This window comes from Lissotriton helveticus, chromosome 2_1 (assembly GCF_964261635.1).
Source record: "Lissotriton helveticus chromosome 2_1, aLisHel1.1, whole genome shotgun sequence".
NCBI classification, from domain to species: Eukaryota; Metazoa; Chordata; class Amphibia; order Caudata; family Salamandridae; genus Lissotriton; species Lissotriton helveticus.
In genome coordinates, this window is record NC_136059.1 from 598,952,690 (window position 1) to 598,970,708 (window position 18,019).

The window sequence follows — 18,019 nt, forward strand, 5'->3', positions numbered from 1 at the left end:
CGAATCAGCAGAAACATGTCGACAGCTTTGTAGCAAGGAGGGGTGAAGTGAACCTAACTTTCTCCTTTCACCTCCATCCTTCATGTTTTTAACCCTGGCAGGGTGGCATAGGAATAAAAATAGTATCAGGGATACATCCAAGCTAGTTTTAATTTCCACACACTGCACTTTTCTTTGGTGATCCCACTACTTTATGTTTGTATTGTCTTTCCCTTCCCTTTTCTCCACCCCAGACGTTGGTCTGCGCAGGGGTGTTAGTTAGCAAGCCCGGTGATGAAGTATGTCACAATTTTGTGAGTGAGATCAGTTTTTACCCACTGAGCACATGCCACTACCAAAAAAACACATTCCTACCTCCTTTTTTGTGTGATATATATTACTAGGAGCGGGTCTATATTTGATTTAAGTTGCCTTAGATGTAATACTCCCGCACAGATTTTCCCACAGATTAATATGTTCTGGGGTGAGTATTTCGGTCACATCTCAGACATGATTGGTTTACAATTATTATAGTCTCCCAAAATAACTCTGTTAGGCTGCACAACCAATGTACAAAGTGACGTGCAAAGATTTGTACCAAGTGCTGTGCTCCTGGCAAAGTGACAGACACCAGAGACCTAAGTCCGGGGCATTGATACAGCCCATACTGCCAGGAAAGGGTTTTATGATGTGATTTATTGCGATGCACAATATGAGCACTACTATTGCATGATCCTCAAAACTAGCAGACCAAAGGCTTTTTGGATCCTACTCCATTCCCATTTGCTAAATTCTCCAACACAGGATGATGGGTTGGTACAGTGGCAGGTGAGATTTACGGATGCATGACGTTACAACGCAGGCTATTACAACGCCTGCCTTTACAACGCGGTTTTTACATCGCAATACATTACAACGCATAGTGCTTTTGGGTGTTGGATAGTGAATAGTTTAATTTACTATTCCAACTCCAGTCCCCGTGGACACTAGGGAATGTTATTGGATAGTAAATTAACCTATTCCCTATCCTAGAGCGCCCCCCAGCGCAATGCGTTGTAATGGTTTGCGTTGTAATGACCGCGTTGTAATGGTAGTGCGTTGTAAAAGTTTCGTTGTAAAGGTTGTTTACCGAGATTTACCATCTGTGCCTGAGTGAGATCCTCTGGACACATACCATCTGGGGGGGAGCAACAACCACTGCATTTATCAGGCATTTACTTTGTGTTCCGTACTGGGCTTGAATACGCACACCTAACCATTATTTTTCAGCAACACACTATTTGGAGATGGTTTGTATTCTATTTGACCTGTTGTAACTGTAACTGCCAGTATCAAACACTCCTGCATGCAATTCAAATCAGAAAATTATATGTTACTGTTATTTATATACGTTATTGTAATACTCTCTTCAATAAAATCACAATAAAACTACTTAGTGGTGCCATGAGCAGGTGGACAATAGTTTATGGGTTGGACTGATTGTTAGGCGTAAGTGGAGGGTGGTGTAGGAAAGTGCTTCTGAAAATGATTGCTTGGTGCAATGGTAGTAATAGGCTAGATGGCTGGTTTGAAGTTCAGTTGGTGGAATTTCAGCCGACCAATGTGGCAGACATACCATCTTCACAAAGAAAGTTATGGAAAATTCACCGTATTTCGAGAGTTTTCTCAAGGTGGCAGAGTCTGTATTTGCCATGTAAGCTGCAACATTGGAGAGAAACGTACCTTTCAACGAACATCCGCAACAATTACCATGACTGTTTTTCAGAGTTAGCTCTGCCAGACACCATGGAGGACTAATCACCTCAGATAAGGAGCAATTCTGCAAACATGTTTAGCCAGTTAAATAGACCTTGGTGGAAGATGGAGGAGTGTTCCCACCATTACCAGTAGAACACAAAGAACCTCATTCCAAATTGGGTCAGAATTACCATGCAATAATTCTAACCTGGGAAATTTACTTTACCTTGCAAATTTTCATGGGATCATAATTATCACACCATTTCCAGTTTTACAAGTGGGCACGAGGAATAACATGGAGAAATATTGTACCAGAATTCTGAATGGTTTTTTTTTCTGACATATTTTTCTAATTAAGGTTTTACTGGGTATCGTCTGGTGAAATCTGAACAAAGTAAATTTAGGGGATGCAATAGAACTTCACATTTTGCTATCCGCATTGGGGCATAAACACCTATCTGCTGCGGGGTCCTGATTTACCCACAACATACTTCCGCCACTGGCCTTGTGTTAATAAGGCAAATCATGAACATTTGGTATGATGTAAGTTTGACAAAATAAAAGGAAAAAAACCTACCAAACATCTCTGAAGTTTCCTTGTCTGTAAAACGTAGGCTATCAAGATTCAGCACTTTAAGTTCTTGAAAGGTTGACAGTATGTGAACTGCAACAGAAGAGAGCAGATTTAAAAATATATAATTGTCCCAAAATACGCAACATTGTCAATGACATTAACAGCATTTACAAAGCCAATAGGTCCCAGCTCTCATATGGCGAGTTATTAGTTTTGTCAATACTTTTTTTTCATTTGCATGTAGAAGCATTAATGGCAATTTTAAATTGGATTTTCTAACCAAAAAACCATTCCAAGTTGACTGCCATCATCACAACATGTGCAATTTGTGGCACATGCACTGTGTGGTGTTCATGAGTTGTGATGCTCGCAGCTATTTTTAATTTCCCAATCTAAAGTGGCAGACGCCCATGTTAGATTGGTAAATAAATTTTTTTTGTAATTAATTTAAATTAAAAAAAATCCAATGACCACAAGGGGTTGGAGACCAGGAGAAGGGTGGGAGAAGGGGACGCAATTGGGTGGTTGGTATTACAGGTAAGCAGCAATCAAAAGAGAGAACAAGAGCATACATTTGCTCTCTTGGAATGATTAATTAAAAAGGCAAAAGTAGTTCTCTAAATGCGAGCAGTGGAAGAAGGTAAAGAGGCCATGTTCCAGGTCAGGAACTGACAGAAGACGAGGAAGGCAAGGCATCAAGAAGCAAGTAAATGAGAGTGACAATAAAGCAAACCAATGAATGGTAAGCAATGGGAAGCTTCTGAGCTCACTGTAAGCATCCGTTATGGCCCACAAGAGGTTCTCACCTACAGACAGATGTTGTATGGTCCACAAGAGGCTTTCACCTACAGACAGTTGTCTGGTAGTGTTGGACTTCGCCCTTTCTGCAGGGACATCCCCAAACATTTTGCCTTCACCCTGCTTTTTTCTGAATCTGTTTTGGTTGGCTTTTAGGACTCCGTTCACTTTACCACTGCTAACCAGGGCTAGAGTGCTTCTGCTCTCTCTTTTAAACGTGGTATCAGCTCACACTCACTTGGCACATTTAATTTCTTGGCAAGTCCCTAGTAAAAGTGGTACTACATGTATCCAGGGCCTATAAATGAAATGCTACTAGTGAGCCTGCAGCACTCATCGTGCCACCCATTAAGTAGCCCTTTAAACATGTCTGAGGCATGCCTTTTCAGACTGTGTGTGCTGTTTTTAAACTGTTGTTTTAACTCGGCAAAATAAACCATTTGCCAGGCCTAAACCTTCCTTTTTAATACAAGTATGCCACCCCTAGGGTAGGCTCTGAAAAGCCCCGAGGATCGGGTGCAGTGCAGTTAGAAAGAAGGACATGTAAGTTTTACATGTCCTGGTAGAGAAACACTCCAACTCCCTAAAGCAAGGCCTCCCTCTCCCATAGGATAACAATGGGGTTACCTTATTACATTTAATAATAACTTCCAATTGGGAGCAGGTACAGGTAGATTGTGGTATCTAAAAATATTTAATTAAGAGATGTCCTAGTAGGATTTTCAAGCACTATTCTGAAAATTGCACTTTTAGAAAAATTGCATTATTCTTTTTTTCTTAGCCATTTGGTACCTGCAGTCTGATCCTGGGTCACATGACTAGGTGCAGCTGGCAGTTGCTTTTTGTGTATTGCTCCCAGACAGTTAGACAAAAGGAAGATGGTTGTGGCAGGATCCGCAACTCTGAGTTAACAAGGGGGAGGAGCTGTGACCTACTACTCTTGCACATCACAAAGGCTCTGCCTGAGCACTCTCACAAAGGGATCGTTCCTAGTCAATTGTGACCCTTGAAAAACTAGGGCCAGGACAGGGAGGAAAGGGATGCTTGACACCTCAGGGGGTGGAAACCTCTAGAAGCTCCCGCTACTTCAAAGTTGGCACCTGGTATAAATATTGGACACTTAGATCCATCTCTTCAGTACACTTCTGAACCTGTGGACTCTGCCAGGAAGAAGGATTGTTGTCCTGCTGAAACGACTGCTCTTCTGCTGGGCTGCTGCCCACAAGCACTGCTGCCCTGCTACACTATTGCCTGGGTGAGAAGGCCTGGACCTACATCTCTATACTCAGGACCCCAGAGTGACTATAAGGGCTAGCTTCCTGACCAGAAACCTCAGGGACAGAACAGGCTTCCAACAACCTTGAATCCAGCACCTAGACTCTGCCCATTGGAAGTGGGCCTGAAGAGATGCTCTGCCAGCCCATCTCTGGATTTAGAAGAACCGACGCATCCCCCTGCAGCGCACCGCATCTCTGACAGAACCAACGGATCGCCTCTGCTGAGAGGACTTCCCCGAAACTAGGACTTCGAATCGCCTATCCCAGCCCATCTGAACCACTGCTGCGCGACACATCTCCGCACAAAGATATTGCATTGCCTAACGCAGCTCATTGGAACCACCACTGCATGATGCATCTCCACACCAGGACATAGCCTCGCCTAATGCAGCTCTCCGGAACCTGCCGCTGCGCAATGCATCTCAGCGACTAGAACTCGCCTCTGCTGCGTGATGCATCCTCAATGCGTGGCTCCGCATCGCTTTACAACCACGATTAAAGTACTGTGTTCAGCGGGCCTGAGTGGGCCCCTGTAGCCGGCCTGTGCTCCATCATGGTCGGTCTGAACTAGTGACTTTGCCCCGATCCGGCACAACCAGATAACCACAGTTGGTGCTTTGTGCTTTTTATCATTAATTTCACTAAAATCTAAACTTGCATATCTTTGGTTTTATTGATTGGATTTATGTTGTCTGATCTTCATTTATTTATTCAATCTGTCTCTAAATTTTTTATTGGTGTGGGATTTTAATTGGGTTGTGTTTTTACTTTATTATTGTTTGAAGTGCATCATAAACACTTAAAAGTTGCATCTAAGCTAAGCCCAACTGCTCTGTGCCAAGCTACCAGAGGGTTGAACACAGGTTACTTTGGGGTTTGCTTGTGACTTCACCCTGACAGGGATTGTGGTTTATGCTTGAGTATGATGTCTCTCCTCTCAACCTTTAACCCAATTTCTAACAGTAAGCAAGACCAATAAATATGTGGAACATGCTTCAAAACCCTCTTAAAACATAGAAGAACTCACACCAAATAAGATGAACATAATCAAATAGCCTACACAAAGAAAGCACTGTTAAAGATGTTCAACATCCCAATGACATTAACAGAGCACCACAAGCACCTTCACCAAGCAGAATAATTATTTGAATATTCAAGCATAGCACCCAAACTACAACTAGCAGTGATGCAATTCTTCAATGTGACATGCTCAAGGCAATTTGGAAAGGTGAGGACACAGTAGTTTAGCACTGCATTATACAAAAAGGAGGATTCACATGGACCCTAATAACTAAAGAGGTGCTAGCAAAAGCAGCAACCTAGAAACATGGTTCACTACCATCCTAAATTGAAGAATAAAGACATAGGCCAAACATAAAGAGATTCTATATAGCAGCTGACAAGACACATGTACATATTAGACACCATAATAAACATGTACATCCCCAGGGTACGGAAATGGAAATATTTGCATGATTTGCATATTTAAAAAAGTAATTTCACACACAGCTCTTCCTATAATTCCTCAAACATAGTTTAGAATGGAAGGTATAAGATGTCACTGAAGCAATGTGCTAAAAAGCAGCATGCAAATAAACATCCCCAAGTCAGACAGATTTAAACAAAAGCAAGGTGGTAAACAGGGATGCTACTTTAGCCCAACTCTATTTATCATATCTATAAGGAAGAAGGAATGACTGTGATCAACTCAAGTTGTCTCAGCACCCTGACTGATGAGTCCTTTTGGCAGGTTCACCCCTGAACATTTTGTCTTTAATAATGACATGATGTTAGTGGATTTCTGGTCACAGCGCACTTTAGCACTGTGGCCCAGTGTAAAGTGTGTGCGCTCTCTGAGTACATGTGGTGAGATTGGCCTGGCCTCCCATAGCAATGCATGGGGAATATGTGTGTCCATGGTAGCTCCTGATGTGTGGGGAGTGCAGGGGAGAGTTTGGTATGTGCGAACTCGTGAGATTCAATGCTGCGCGATGATGTGCGCAGATTTAATGTGTCTAGTGTAGAAGTGCCACTTTTAGAAGTTGGCATGTCTGTGCAGTGAATGTGTATTGACTGTCTGGCTTGTGATTGGCTGGAGCTGGCTGGTGTGCCTGGCTCCAGGAGTCAGGATGGGTCTGACCGGTGGTGAATGGGGAGATCTGCATGTTGATGGCAGGGAGGAGTTGCACCTGGGACCTGAATAGGGCTGGGCCTTCCCTCCACAATGCTGGCTCCACCCCCTGTGGTGTGTCTGATGGCCCTGGACTGTCCTGTGAATAGGGAGAGGGACTGAGCAAACCAAAGTGTTCAAGAACCAGTTGCATCTGGTTCGCCCCTTGCCTGCACCTTTGGAGTCAAGGGAAATATGTATGTAAAAGAGGGGCTGTGACCCCATGATTTTGTTCTTGTTCCTGACTTGCATCTGCCAGGGGGATGCTGCTGCTGGGGCGCCCAGGGGAAGGCTTGCCTCCCTGGGCCTTGCCCAGCCCCTGGATGACCTGCCCTGCAACTAGCTGCTGGAGGACTCTTTTGGGACCCTTCAGCCCTCTTCACCTGGGAGGACCTTGTTGCTGGGACCCTTTTTGCTTTAGGTCTCACTCGTAGGGGGCTTGGTGGTTTCTGTGCCCCCCAGCGCATCGTGATTGCTTTATTTTTACTTGTTGGCAGAGCGCTTTTGTTTTCCTGGAGGGAAGCGCTCCTGCCCATTTGCTCGCAGCGCCGGGCTGCCATTTCTCTTCGTGGGGATTCTCTGCCCTTTTACCTTAAGCAGGTGCCCACTCTGCGTTGAGACATGCGATTTTTAATGGGTGCGCTGGTGTCCACCCCCGACTTTGCCCGGATTATTAATTAAGTCAGAAGCGGGTGCCCACCCCGTTGTTTATTTTTAGAATGACAGGAGGCTACCCCGTATTGCCGCCAAACCACGGAGATTGCCGCCGCGGCCCGCCTAGTTGTGGGCGGGGCCGCCGGACGGAAGAGGTAGTGCGGCAGGAAGTTGTGCGGGAGAGAGGAGGTCGGGAACCTATCCCGCCTCCTCGAGTGCCGGTGACGAGCCCCGGTCCCGAGATGGGGGACCGGGTGAAGAGGTCAGCGTGAGCTGTGCTGCGGGGCTCCTAGGTGGAGGGGAGAGCCCTCGATAGCGCCCGATGCGAGAGAGTCCCATGTCCCAGATGGAGAGGGCCCGGGGGAATCAGACATGATGGCCAAGGCCGCCAACGGCAGTGCGGGGCTCCCAGGAGTCCAGGGGAGCCCCGCTGGAGAAGTGCAGCCGCAGCAGCAAGGCTCTCCAGAGTGAGAGAGAACCCCGCCTGTTCCACCATCGAAGCGCCCGAGGCAGGAGAGGGGCTCTAGTGAGTGGTTGGGAGCCCCGGCGAAGCGCAGATGGAGGAGTCCTGCCCCAGAGCGAGTCCCGGTGAGTGGGGGCTCTGTGGGGGTCAGTGCCAGTGCGATGCCCAGTATGATGGGGGCACGTTTCCTAGTTCAGAGCCTGCGGGCTCCAACGATGGGCACGATTGTTTAGAGGGGCTTGAGGGGCCCGTACTTTTCCCTGTGTGATGGCTCCAACATCGTGGGCATGTTCATGGCTACAGCGCCAGTGTGCCCCATAGTGTGTGGGGGCAAGCTTCTCCTATGTTGGGGGCATCTGTGAGTATTTAAGGAGCCAGTGGTCTCCTGGAGCATCGTTGATCTCAGAGCCAGAGGGCTCCAACGCTCCCGATGTTTGTCCTGCAGAGCCTAGAGGGCTCCAAACCTTTTGCGCAGTGGTTGTAAGGGCCAATGAGAGCCCCTGCCATATTGATGGCTTTTACAGCTGCCCGGCAAGTAGTGGGCAGCTGCACCATTTAGACATTTCTTCCAGGGGACATGTTCTTTTGACTCTAGGAGTGAGACACACTCCTTTACCCCTACTTTGGCCTCCACAGCTGCACAGCACTTAGTGCCAGGTGCAGCATTTAGGCCCTGTTCTTTTCTCAGCTGCCCAGCAAGTAGTGGGCAGCTGCAACGTTTAGGTTTGCGCAGATGGGGCACCCCGGACTGGTGCTGCTCTGGCAGCGCGCCCTGACATTCTGGACATAGGGCATTTGAGCCCCCCTTTGGAGATGTCCGGTTGGCCAGGGGGACTTGTAGATGTATAGGGCGCAAGACCCTAATGTGATTGATGTGCTCATGCAATGTGGTGCTAGGAAATTTAATGCATTTACTATGTTTATGCACTCTGTTTTGATACCTCTAGATATGGTTTAGGCTTATGAGGTTGTTTTAACCAATTTAGGTTTGTGTTAGTGAGGTTATACTTCACTGTGTGCTTTACGCCCCTAATGTGAGTTATACTTAGGAGGTAGGGTCTAATGTGTTTAGACTAGTGAGGAGATTGCATAATGTGTTTATACCGGTGAGGTTGGCGCAGGATGTAATTCACGCCTCATGTGACTGTGCATAATGTAAAGTTATGTTACAGGTTGAGGTAGAGTACAGTGATTACCTGCGGTTGCTAGTTGGATGTTTATGACCTATGTTACTTTTACCAATTTCTGCTCAGTGCTGATCCTGACAGTGGCCCACATGGACCAGTCCTGTGTAAATAAACCCTTGCGAATATTGCCCGTGCCAGTTGGCAAAGTGTATGTCATGTGTTTACTATTCTAATGTGTTATGAGAATACTACGTTTTCACAAAGACAAGGCAACCCGAAAGGTATGCCATAGGGACCTTGGGCAGTATCAATTTACAAAAAACAGTGGTCCCTACATGTGGACAAGATAACATACAAAAATCATTAATCATACACCTGATAAGTAGTATGTCTTTTGTCCAGCCGGACAAGAAAATTATTTTAAATGTTCTGGTTGATAAAGTGAATTTTAAGAACCAAAAAAGATAACAAATGGGCACAGCCGTGACCCACAACAATCAAGACAAAACAACAAAGAAATGGCCAAAAGGGCAAAGCGAAAATCTGTCTGTATACTTGTGGTCAGTGCTACAGACTCAATCTCTTAAACATAACCATACCATTGCATCAAATAATATAGCATTATCATATTGCATATGGGGTTTTTTAGTCGACGACGTTTCGATGCCTTTTTACATTTGTGACATCATCATCAGGACAAGAATTATCAACATTATTGTTTTGTACAACAGTTATTAACACAATGCCTATTATCGCATTAATGTTGGTTTCCTCGTAGGTTCAAATGTAAAAAGGCATCGAAACGTCGTCGACTAAAAAACCCCATATGCAATATGATAATGCTATATTAATGCTATATTATTTGATGCAATGGTATGATTTGAGAAGTATAGTTCCATCACTATGCCCTTATTTCACTACCCCCTATTCACCAAAGGAACAGCAGTTTTAGAACCATTCAACACTGATTGGCTTAGAAAAGATAGATTCGCCTTTTACAACCTTAGTAGTATTTAATAAGTACCCAATCACTAGGTTTTATGTCCACTACTTTGACATTCCTGGTGCGATCAAAATATTTTTGTAAGCATTCTGTTTGGCAATCACACACTTACAAATCTTTCACAATTCTAGTGTTTCTCAGAAAGCCCACTCTTTCATTCTACTAAACCACATTAAGACAGAATAATGGTTTCCTACCATTCAGCAGTAAAATAGTGACAGACCTGTACTACTTAGTGGTGTGATATTCCAACTCCTCACTTTCACCATCAAATAAGTTTCTAGATCTAAATTGTTAGCAACAGCCATTTCACCTTTGTTCAAAGAACGGTTAGCTCTTCCTACCATACCATTTAATGACTACAGACAGGTACATTGAAACATTTCTGAAGAAACAAAATGCATCGTATTATCAGTCACAAATTTTTTTGTGCTCCATCAACATGAAATAATTGCTCTAAAAATGTCTTGACATTTTTGGTGTCATCTGCTTTAACAAGAGTACTATACAACCATTTTGAAAAATAATCTAATGCCACAACAGGATACTTACAATCACTTTGCTTAATGTTGTACAGCCAAGAAAAATCAAATCCTAACTTTTCCATGGTACTTTAGGTCAAGGCACAGAGAGTAAATGAGTTGTGTTAACTCTCCAATGTTTAGCAGAGAGTAAGCATTCTTCAAATTTTTCTACAAACTTCTTGATCTGACCATCAACTTCTGGCCACCTAAAATGTTGTTCAATTTTAAGTACAGAAGCAGAGAATCCCAAGTGTCCTTTGTGTGCAGGATATACAATCCTATATCACGGACTAATAGGTTGTACAAATACGTCTTGCCTAAGAATAATGTCACTGGTGTTTGAGAGTTCAGAAGCGACCTGAGAAAAAACTCTCTATTTAGCTCTAAATACCCTATCATGCGGCCAACCTTTAACAAGGTACTCCTTAAATGTATGCAGTATGTCATCAAGTTTACAATTCTCAATCTATTCTTTTTCCATGAAGAACAAGTTACTTACCTTCATTAATGCATTATCTGGTAGAGATAGGATCTAGCCGCAGATTCCTTATCTTAGAATCCTCCCTAGGCTTCACACTGGATCGGGAAATGTTCTCAGCAGTATCCCCATGTGTCGGTAGAGGGCATTAAGTGACTCTGCAGGGACGTAATCTCCTGAATGTGCCATCAACGAAGTCTATATAAGCCCTCTCCCGACGTGCTGATGTCAGTTTCTTTGTGACCATTTCCGCAACAACAATGCTGTGTCCCGTAGGAAAGCAGTCTCAGGAAACATTGTGCCACAAGGTGAAAATCTTGTATCAACCGGCAGAGATAGAAAGAACCACAATAGAATGCAAATAGGGGACCTAGGAGACCACAGGGCTCATAGTTTACAGAGCGGGGAGGATGGGTGGGTCGATAAGGAATCTGCAGCTAGATCCTTTCTCTACCAGATAAGGCATTACCGAAGGTAAGTAACTTGTCCATATGATAGAGACATCTAGTTGCAGATTCCCCATCTTAAAATCAGATAACCAAACAATACCAGTTCTGGACGAGGAGCTGAGAACCAACCTCACCACAGATACTGGTCTTATTGTTTAATTTATGTGCAAAGTAATTGTTTTGTCCTTTAGTTTCCCTAGTCCCTCAAACAATTTAGGATATTTTCTTAGAACTGGATGATCTATTTACATGTTACAGTTCATTGCTAACAAACCCATGATCTGAGCAGTGACATTGCTCAGCAGACAAGGTCCTGGAACTTCACCTTTAAGACATGTATGTCTTGCTTGTTACATCTCGATATTGCAATGTTTATTCAAACTTTCCTAAGCATGAAACAGGAATCTTAGCTCCTCACTGAAAAACATTAACATTCGAAGGACTAAAGGAGGTTGTTTAAGCATTTTCATATATTCAGTTAACCACAGTATGTTACACGTTGCTCCACTATCTAGTACAAACGGAACCGTTTGTAAACCAACCAATAGGTCAGCAGACATAGTCTTTTTTATGTTGTCACTCTTTTAATCACATGGACTTGTTGAGGTTCACTTTCTTCTTGCATCATGTAAAGTTTTTCAGAGTACTCAACCTCTCCTTCAGAATCTTCTTCAACTCCTTCCATTTGTCTTACATACTTTGTGTTTCCAAAACTCTTCTTTACAGCCATATTTGCTTGCTTTCAGTTTTCTCTTTTATTCCAATTTTCTTTTTTGAATCTACATACACTTGCAAAGTAATTATATCTTCCACATTCTTTTCATTGTTGCCCCATTGCTGGACACATTTTTAGGTCGAGCAGACTACTCTCAATGCGTGAGCATTGAGAGTCTGCTACAGACCTAATGTGGCCCGTATTCAGGAGAGTGGACAGCTACCAGACGCGCGCTTTGACGAGGTCAGATTTCACCTCGGGAGCGAGCGTCTGGTAGCTGCGCATGCGCAAATCAAATCCCTTGCTCACACACACACACAGGCAGCCCCCACCCCTCTGCATGCACGCACACACACACACACAGGCGCGCGCATGCACACGCAGGCATACGACACACATACAGGCACACATACAGGCACACTATCCCCTACCTCGCATTCTCTCTCAATCACACAGTCACGCATGCGCACACACATTCCCACACGCACACACGCGCGCACACACTCCCCCACCCCTCCCAGGCATACACACAGGCACGCACGCACTTCACTTCAGCCCTGGGCCCCACTCACCGACTGCGCTCTTCCGGCGGGCTCCTCTCGCGCTCCGCGCCTCACGGAGCATCTCGTCTCCTCTTCACAATCGGGGCTCCCTCAGGTCCGAGGAGCCCCGCAACAGGCGCAACACTCCTCCTTCTCCCCGGCCCCCTCCTGGGGACCCGGGCTGATTCGGACAGGCAGGGCGCTCCATGCGCCGGCAGCTCGCGGACCTCGGGAGGCGGGACTTCCGGTCGGCCGCGACCGGATTGGCCGGCCGGCCAAGAGCTTCCGGGTCGCCGCGGGACTTGTATTTAATATACAGTCACCCTTCTTCCCTCATTGTCGTCCCCCTCCCCCAGCTGCATGCCTCCAGGACAACATACGCAGTAGATCTTGGATTTTGGCAGCACATTAATCATGTGCATCAGATGATGGCTTAGCGCGATAAGCTGAAAAACAGGTACGTGTGTGCTTGTTGTTATTGCTGTTGGGGGACACGGTAACCCGGGACCGGACCCGACCGCACCGGCCGAGGCTGATCTTTTTTAGTCCTTGTTAATTTGTAGCAGGCTGATGAAGCACATTAGAAGACAAGGCGACTTTCAGTGTCCCGAGGCATTAAACTGGCTATAACAGCTTTGCCGTTCTGCGATTACAACGCCCCTTTAATCAAAACTTCTGACCTGTGCGACTCCCGCCTCTGTAGTAAATATACGATTCTCCAGGAGTTTCCGAAGTCACTGCGAGGGCTTAAGGGAACAGAGAGCATCACCCCCCAGGACACTACCCTTTGATGCACAACGTTCACTAGTCAGGCCTATGGTCCGAGAATGGCTTAACTTATTCATGTCTGTATGTTTTCAGAGCCTCAAAGTGATTCAACTCAGGCACTCAAGCGCTATGTAAAGCCCCGAAACAATAAATTAGCCGTGTTCATCTTTACTGCCTATCCCTCTAGCTGTAGCCCCCACAAAACCAGTACCGCTCTGCTCTGTACACTACGAATGTGAATAAACAAACACATGTCCCTGGAGCGGGCGCCGTGCACAGTGCTATAGTTAATTAGCGAGGCAGGCCACACCTGGGATTTTTCATCAGAATTCTAGAACTTGTAGCATTGGTTTTATGCTGGGTTAAATACGACTCTGAGAACCAGATTGTAAGAAAAACGCCCGGACTGCCCTAAATAGGCTCGCGTGGACCTAGGAAACTTGGCAGCTGACGGGTACCTTCAGTGCAGGTTAATCTGTGGTCTGCAGAACAGTTAATATTGTTATTTCAAAGTTGTACTGTGTAATTCAATACATAAAAATAAATAAATGACCTCGTGCATCGTAAAGCACATTTTTTGTTTCCAGTAGCTGAGATGCCTGTCACACGAGCACTTACTTCTTTGATTTAGGTTTAGGCGAGCTCAGCTGGCGCAACGACTTGGGACTCCCCATGCATGACTCTAGCCTGGTTTTGTATCGTACCACACATCGCGAAACCTTTCACTTTGTGCATTAATCATGTGGCCCACAAAAGCAGCAGCTAACTACATTCTATAGAAAAAAAAAATTGCTTTTCTTACCGCTACTGTACATCGTGAGTACTTTCACCTTGTGCACTAAGCTTGCGACCCACGTTAATTAATTAACAAAGACACATTCCGGCAGTCGCTCCTCCTTAACCCTCGGTAGTGCATATGCTTTTCACAGTATTGGTGACTGCGCACTCACACATTGCTCACTCACAGTAATGTAGCCCACACATACTGCACCCTCACACACACTGCCCCCTCACACATTGCGCACTCACTACTTTAGGCCACACACACTGCACCCACACACCCCGCACTCTCACACACCTCGCAACCTCACACTCTCTCATTACACTGTGCCCTCACACACTGCCCCCTCACACACTGACCCCTCACACACTGACCCCTCACACACCACGCACTCACACATTGCGCACTCACATTGCTCACTCACACTACTTTAGGGCACACACACACCGCACAATCACACCCCTCACACACGGCCCCCTCACACACTGCCCCCTCACACATTGCTCACTCACACTACTTTAGGGCACACACACTGCACAATCACACCCACACCCTCACACACCTCGCACCCTCACACACTCATTACACTGCCCCCTCTCACACTGCACCCTCACACACTGCACCCTCACACATTAGCCCCCACTCGTCGCCACCACAACATCACTCAGCGCCACCACAGCATCAACAACAACTGGTTCAAATATGTTCTCTCAATGTTTCAAGCTTTATTTCAAATGTCACAATAAAATGTTAATATTTCACTTCTGTTCTTGGATTTTCGGCACAATAAAATACACTGAACATAATCTTCACAACAGTTATTTACAAAAGTTTAAGCTATTGCCATTATAAATTACAATAAGTATTAATTATTAAAAAAAACATTGATATTTGTAATATCAATACATGTAACTCACGTAAATACAACACATTGCATTACAAATGCTATAGGTGTCACATTTGCGAAAGTTATAACTATTGGCATTGTAAATGACAAAGCTATTAATTTCGCTATTTTCAAAACCAACACATAACAATATATAAATGCAATTACAATACAATACAATAAATAAAAAAATTGTAATTTACAATACCAATAGCTCAAACTTTCCTAATGCGAGACCTATTGCATTGTAAATGCTTGTTAAATGTGGGAATTGAAATCCACATCTGTAACATAACCTCCTTTCTTTGTCGGGCATTTCTACTTTCTCTCTAATATTTATTTTCTCTGACAGTTGTCTCACTTGTTTTATTGCTTTCATTCTTTCTTCTTCCATATTTGCAGCATGTTTCTGAGCTTGTATATCCGTTTTAGCCATTCTGAAAATCTCCTGAAGATCATAATTTTTTTCTAAAAGTTTCTTCCTAAATATTATTGAGTTACAATCTTGTATTACTCAATCAATCAATCAATCATAACATTTATATAGCGCGCTACTCACCCGGAGGGGTCTCAAGGCGCTGGGTGAGAGGAGTCCGCTACTGCTCGAAAAGCCAGGTCTTGAGTTGCTTCCTGAAGGAGAGATGGTCCTGGGTCAGCCGAAGGTGGATGGGGAGGGAGTTCCATGTCTTGGCTGCCAGGTAGGAGTAGGATCTTCCTCCGGTGGTGGTTCTGCGGATGCGTGGAATGGTGGCGAGGGCGAGGCTGGTCGATCATAGCTGGCGGGTGGGAGCGTAGAAGGTCAGGCGGTTGTTGAGGTACCTGGGGCCCAGGTCGTGGAGAGCATTGTGTGCGTGGGTGAGGAGTCTGAACGTGATCCTCTTGCTGACGGGGAGCCAGTGCAGATCTCTCAGGTGTCCGGAGATGTGGCTGTGTCGGGGGATGTCCAGGATGAGTCATGCGGAGGCGTTCTGGATGCGTTGTAGTCTTTTCTGGAGTTTGGCTGTGGTTCCGGCATAGAGGGTGTTTCCGTAGTCCAGTCCGCTGGTGACGAGTGCCTGGGTGACCGTCTTCCTGGTTTCGGTGGGGATCCACCGGAAGATCTTTCGGAGCATGCACAGGGTGTTGAAGCACGATGGTGAGACGGCGTTGACTTGTCTGGTCATCGTGAGGGAGGAGTCCAGGATGAAGCCCAGATTACGTGCGTGGTCCGTTGGTTTGGGAGTGGTGCCCAGGGCAGGGGGCCACCAGGAGTCGTCCCAGGTGGAGGGCGATGATCCCAGGATGAGGACTTACGTCTTGTCTGAGTTCAGTTTCAGGCGGCTGTTCTTCATCCACTGGGCTACGTCTTTCATCCCTTCGTGTAGGTTGGTTCTGGCGGTGGCGGGGTCGTTGGTGAGGGAGAGGATCAGCTGGGTGTCGTCGGCATTGGAGATGATGTTGAAGTTGTGTTGGTGTGCGATAGCTGCGAGGGGGCTCATGTAGACGTTGAAGAGGGTGGGGCTGAGTGATGATCCTTGTGGCACGCCGCAGATGACTTCGGTGGCCTCGGATCTGAACGGGGGGAGGCGAACTCTCTGGGTTTTTCCGGCGAGGAACGAGATGATCCACTTCAGTGCCTTCACTTGGATTCCGATGTTGCTGAGGCGCTGCACTAGGGTGCGGTGGCAGACAGTGTCGAACGCTGCAGAGAGGTCCAGGAGGATGAGGGCCGCTGTTTCCCCGTTGTCGAGCAGGGATCGGATGTCGTCAGTGGCTGCAATGAGGGCTGTCTCGGTGCTGTGGTTGGCTTGGAAACCGGACTGCGAGTGGTCGAGGGATCCGTTCGTCTCGAGGAAGGCGGACAGCTGTCTGTTGACGGTCTTCTCGATGACTTTGGCAGGAAAAGGGAGGAGCAAAATGGGGAGGTAGTTCTTGAGGTCGGTTGGGTCCGCTGATGGTTTCTTTAGGAGGGCACTGAGCTCGGCGTGCTTCCAGCTCTCCGGGAAGGAGACGGTGTTGATGGAGCTGTTGATGATGTCCCGGAGTTGGGGTGCGATGATGGAGTCGGCCTTGTTGAAGACGTGGTGGGGGCAGGGGTTGGTTGGTGATCCGGAGTGGATGGTGTTCATCGTGCGGGTGGTGTCTTCGGTGCTGACCGAGGTCCAGGCGTGGAGGGTTGAGGTGGGGGGCGTTGGTTCGGTGGTTGGGTGCGTGGTTTGTGCTCCGAAGCTGTTGTGTATGTCGGCGATCTTGCTGTGAAAGTAAGAGGCGAGTGAGTCGCAGAGGGAGTGATGTCGTTGTTTCCAGCGCTGGGGTTGGAGAGCTCTTTGACGATGCTGAAGAGTTCCTTGCTGTTGTGGGCGTTGTTGTCCAGTCGTTCTTTGAATGCTGTCTTCTTGGTGGTGCGGATCAGCTGGTGGTGTTTGCAGGTGGCTTGCTTGAGGGCAGTCATGTTGTCTGTGGTCTGGTCGTTGTGCCAGGTTTTCTCGAGGGTGCGGCAGTTCTTCTTGGAGTTCTTAAGTTCGTCGGTGAACCAAGAGGCTTTCTTGCTGCCGGGTCTGCTGGGAGGGGTCTTCAGTGGAGCGAGGTCGTCTGTGCAGTTGGTGATTAACTGTGTGAGGTTGCTGGCTGCTTCGTCGGGGTCCGTTGTGCTGGCGGGAGGGTTCTGGCTGAGGGAGGTGGTGAGCTGGTCGGCGGTGATCTTGTTCCAGTTCATGCGAGGAACCTTTTGCGGGTGGTGGTGGGTCGTGGTTCTTCTGAAGCTGAAGTGGACGCAGCTGTGGTCAGTCCAATGAAGTCTGGTGGAGTGGCTGAAGGAGATGTATTTGCTGGAGGAGAAGACTGGATCAAGCGTGTGGCCGGCGTAGTGGGTGGGGGTGTTCACCAGTTGCTTGAGTCCGAGGTTGGCGAGGTTGTCCAGCAGGGTGGTGGTGTTGCTGTCCTTGTTGTTCTCCAGGTGGAAGTTGAGGTACCCTAGGAGGATGTAGTCAGCAGAGGGGAGGGGGTGCGGGCTGATGAAGTCGGCGATGTCTTCGCTGAATTTGCATGGTCCCGGGGGTCTGTAGATGAGGGTGCCTCTGAGTGTGGTCTTGGGGTCGGTGTGTATCTGGAAGTG

At 46.6% G+C, this 18,019-nt stretch overlaps 1 protein-coding gene across 1 annotated transcript in view; it reads right to left on the minus strand.

The window, feature by feature from the left end:
* LOC144818170 (baculoviral IAP repeat-containing protein 1-like) overlaps positions 1-18,019 on the minus strand; it is a 699,834-nt gene that overhangs the window by 265,603 nt on the left and 416,212 nt on the right. Inside the window, exon 12 of the mRNA XM_078675292.1 lies at positions 2,294-2,380. Within this exon, the coding sequence (XP_078531418.1) occupies positions 2,294-2,380 (87 nt within the window). The remainder of the gene's footprint in view (positions 1-2,293; positions 2,381-18,019) is intronic.